This window comes from Malus domestica, chromosome 08 (assembly GCF_042453785.1).
Source record: "Malus domestica chromosome 08, GDT2T_hap1".
Classification (NCBI taxonomy): domain Eukaryota; kingdom Viridiplantae; phylum Streptophyta; class Magnoliopsida; order Rosales; family Rosaceae; genus Malus; species Malus domestica.
The window spans coordinates 27,584,900-27,589,532 of record NC_091668.1 but is presented as its reverse complement, the minus strand read 5'-3'; the positions used below and the strand labels follow the sequence as shown (position 1 = coordinate 27,589,532).

Genomic DNA, 4,633 nt, shown 5'->3' with positions numbered 1-4,633 from the left:
ATTGATTCTTTGTATATAAACCTCGTATTCAAAAAAATAATAACATAAGCTAAAAATATAATAAGATAAAGACGTAGCTTTAAAGCCAACCCTGCTTTAGGAGAGAGTATTTTAAGGGAGAAACCGCACTTCCCCATCCAAAACTTCACTGAAGAGTATTGATTTAGTAGACTTTATTCACACATATTTGTATGGACTCAAAGGTCAGAAATTTTTTTTTTTTTGAATCCAGAGCAGTAGCTCATCAAGCTTCAAGATATATGAGGAAATAAATTAATGAATTCTAACTGACAATTAAACTGAGTTCCAACATTTCATTCTTGCTTTCCAAAAAATTCAAAAACAAGAATGCAAAAACACAAAACAAAAAAAAGAATGCGGACTTTTCCATCTGTGAACCACGAGAAATTTTTAAGGTGTCGAGAACACGATCTGGTACACCAAGTGTCATAATATAATTGGTTGGAGATTTTTTTTCAAGTTTCAAACCAATTGTATCATTACACTTAGTGAACTCGAACATGTTCCCACTTCTCGACACACTACAAAATCTCTCGTAAACCACATCTTGCAGACTATCTATTCGATCTATTCTAATTAAGAAGAAATAAAACGTACGAGCACTAAGAAAACATTTTGTAACTTTTGGCTTGTACAATAATCTCACGTGCTCCTCCTATGGGTGAAAAAATTGCCAGCAGGACGCCTACAACGATCGAAAACTGAAATCAAAGCACAAAATCAAAATGTAGAGTTTAGCTTTTTGCATACTGATTATATAAAACTAAACAAAAATATAATAACAATCTGATAAAAAAAAAGAAAGATTATATGTCACTGAAAAGCTAGCTAATGTTTGCTGAACGTACCCACGACGCCCACCAATGTAAACTAAATCTTTTTGGTTTTTGTGTGACAATCCACATAACGCAAGGCATCTGCATCAAATTCAGTTCACCAACTTTAAATCGTACATACATACTAATTATTAAGATAAATACAATGTTAAATAATTTGTGGTGTTGTTTTTCGTCAGTTGAGATTGTATTATGAACTCACGTAATATGATGTCGAGGAGAATACTAAGCCTCCAAATAATCCTAACAATCCTCCAAAAAATGGAATGCACACTGCAATGAATCCTGCTGCGACTATATAAAAGTTTCCAAGAAAATCAAACATCATCAGAACACAAAAGATGTCACATATTTGAGCAAAAAGAGAAAGAGATCGGTCATAGAAAGAGAGAAATGGTCCTTTCGTTTCTTTTTTTTTTTGAGGGTGGGGGGGAGGGTAGAAAAATGGTACTTACGTACGTACGCACTGCGAGCAAAGAGGCGCAATTGTCGTCCTGGTTTGAATGTTAAATTATTTACTAAATACGACTCGATCACATCAAACACAGGCATTGAAAATACCTGAAATATATTGAAGCATTATCAATTAATTAAGTAGTTAATTGATTATGTCATGACTGTCTTAATGGCATATAATATAATTATGCTTTTACTAATTATATAGTGTGTGTGTTTGTTTAATTACCTGATAGCTTCCTATAACATGGAAAAACACCATAAGGTTTGCAACTGCGATGACCCAAGCAGGTTTTTCTAGTGAGAGGAGAACATCATCGTCTACAGTATTGCCAAAAGCCCAAAAGCCAGAGATTGCAACTGCAAGATAGCAAAATATTACGATGCTGTAAGCGACGACGACACCTCTCCACATGGCAATTCTTGAGGGTTTCTCTGGAGTTGAAGGGATTGTGGCTTGAATCTCTAAAGCCACGCTGTGTCCTGCAAAAGCAAATGCTATTGTTCCAAATCCACTCAACATATCAAATACTCTGCTTGGTGTCGAATGAGATCGAAATGAATGATCAACATGCTCGTGGTGACGCACACCCGTGATTGTCGATGTCACAAACGCTATCATTGCATAACTGCATGCAACAAATATAATTTCATTAGTTTTTAGTTGACAAATAGGGTTCTAATAATATGTGGTTTAGATTAGAATCACATCATCAGGAATAACTGGAAATGAATAATTAACAAGGAATGAATATATACCCAAAGGACATGAATGCAGCGAGGAGAGAAATTGCTTTCAAAGAATTGAAATTGGGAGATTGGGAGATCCCTAATTGCAAAGTAGTGAAGAAGAGGATGAAATATGTTTGTCTAAAACCACCTATGCTTGGAATAACGAGTTCGAAGAATTTTTTCAATGACTTGCCACCAGTAACTGTATACACAATGGATGAAGCCACTTGCACAGTCACCTGCTGCGGCATAATAATCCAGTACCCTAGTTTTGGCCCAAAACAGTGCTGCCCTAGTTCTGGGTATCGATCAAAACGCTGTCCGGGCACTATTTCATGCAGTCTTATCAGTTGCCAGAATGAGTAGAAAGTGATCACCCAGGACAAGATTATGGCTGCAATTCCAGGGCCCCTGAATAAATAAATATCAACGTATCATAAGATATTTTGTGTTCAATCACACTCCAGAAAGCGATTTAAATATCAAGCGTTTGTATCTAGAAATTTGATTCAGTTTTATATACGTGGTGTATATTAGCAAGAACTAAATTTCTTACTCTAACTATATATATATATATATATATATATATATATATATATAGAGAGAGAGAGAGAGAGAGAGAGAGAGAGAGAGAGAGAGAGAGAGAGATAGAGAGAGATTACCAGCCAAGTCCTGATAATGCATATGGTAAGCCCAGTATTCCTGCACCAACAACAGCCGTGACATTGTGGAAAGCTGAGTACCACCATTTTGCATTCCTGTTAGCTGTGATGGGCAGCCAGTTATTTATGTCGAATTGCTCTTGGGCACTTCTAGTTTCAGCCCCTGCTTCATTTGCATTCGTAGTGTTTTCCTGGATTTTAATTGCATACATAGAAATATAAATTAGGTTCATTCACGAACAGTAATCAAGATACAAATTAGAAACCCAAAAGTAATCAACTATGTTGGATTTTTGGATCGCCCCATTGGGTTTCTTTGAACCCACTGATGTGGAACTTTAACAGTCCCCCTCATGTATAACCCCATTTAGTGGTTCATATGTGAAGATTCACATCGATAATTGAAACTCAGAGGTTGGTTCCTGTTGGGCCCACTTGTTTTCAATAGAACTCAGCAGTCATCTCTATATTAAGAGTTCATTCAGACTTCTTTCCTTAAAGGGTTCATTCAGACTTCTTTCCTTAAAGGTGACAAGCTCGTTGGCTTGCACACAAGCTCATTGGCTTGCACACAAGCTCATTGGCTTGCACGGGCCCGAACCGTGGGCTCTAATACCATGTTGGATTTTTGGATCGCCGGCCTCGCTTCACTCTAATGAAACCGATACTGTCCCCAATTTAACCACCTGTCCAATCCATTAGGTGTGAGGTTTTACCACAAAAGGTCTCAGTATTAGTTAGAGTAAGATAATTCTATTTAAACCCATTGGGTTTCTTTGAACCCACCGATGTGGGACTTTAACAACCTAACTAGCTATTGGTCTAGTAGAATGATGAGTATGTATCACCCATCATAGACAGATCGATGAATCGGCATTCACATACCGGGCTGCTTCCTAGCGGATTAATAAACTCCGGGCTGCTTCCCTGGATTTGAATTTCATAGCAACATTAAATTAGTGTATTGTGATTAGCAAAGTACAAAAGATTTGCCAAAAATAAAAGAAAATGTGTATGTTTTGATGAGTATCGTAAACATATGCACTTACAGCTTGAGCACTTCTTGAGTGATGTGGGTTGGTCATTGTTTTAGTCTGGTAGATTAATTAGCTAGCTTGCCAAAGAAAGTTACTGTCAAAAGTACACTGGGGGCGCTTAAATACTAGAATTTGGATAGAGTGGAGTGTGCTGTCTGTATGTTAGAGATCCTAATTTTTTGGGTCTTGAATTAGTCGTAGAGTCTAAACTACAGTGTTGTGGTGAGCTGAGCAGTACCCTGGAGAAAATAAAGGAACAACCAGATCAGCCTTATCTAATGTAATATGATTAAAACTAAGTATTAATTACTCCCTTTAGGAAATATATAATTATCGAAATAAAAAATCTTTCCTATTTGATAACAATTTGTCCATGATTTTTTCTTTGTAAAGGATTTGTTTTGCAAAATTGTTAAATAATTACCACTTGCACATAGTTCTTCAGCATTTTAGAAGGAAAACCCTAGCTGTAATAACCAAATTAAAAGAAAGGAAAAGATATAGAAAGCCCTAGACACAACAGTTTCTGTGGATCGATCTTCTTAATTTGAATTTTGTTAGATCACGAAAATCACTAGAGAAAGTTATACAAGAGAAAATTATACATACGGAAGCCTAGTTATTATTTGAGGACTTATAACTCAACCGCGAGATCAGTCTCTTTCAAAGTTATCATAGGTCTTCATCTACTCTTATGCACTAAGCCTTCGTCTCAAAATCGCATCTTCTAACTGGAGTATTTGTAGATCTTTTGATTCATGTGTCTAAAACATGCATCCTAACCAATTTTCTTTCATCTTATCTTTAATTACGGTCACTCACATTTTATCTTGGATTTCCTTGTTCTTAATCCTATCTTTTCTTGTGTGCCATCCAATGAAGCATTCTC

At 36.3% G+C, this 4,633-nt stretch overlaps 1 protein-coding gene across 1 annotated transcript; it reads right to left on the bottom strand.

The window, feature by feature from the left end:
• Positions 1 to 250: 250 nt before the first annotated feature.
• On the bottom strand, positions 251 to 3,826 carry LOC103421362 (lysine histidine transporter-like 5). The gene is made up of 9 exons (XM_029106471.2): positions 3,757 to 3,826; positions 3,593 to 3,634; positions 2,708 to 2,898; positions 2,073 to 2,456; positions 1,543 to 1,942; positions 1,313 to 1,418; positions 1,060 to 1,151; positions 870 to 938; positions 251 to 722 (listed from the first exon to the last, which is right to left on the bottom strand). The coding sequence occupies exons 1-9, from the start codon at positions 3,790 to 3,792 to the stop codon at positions 624 to 626; spliced, it is 1,419 nt and encodes a 472-aa protein (XP_028962304.2). The 5' UTR covers positions 3,793 to 3,826; the 3' UTR covers positions 251 to 623.
• Positions 3,827 to 4,633: the final 807 nt, after the last annotated feature.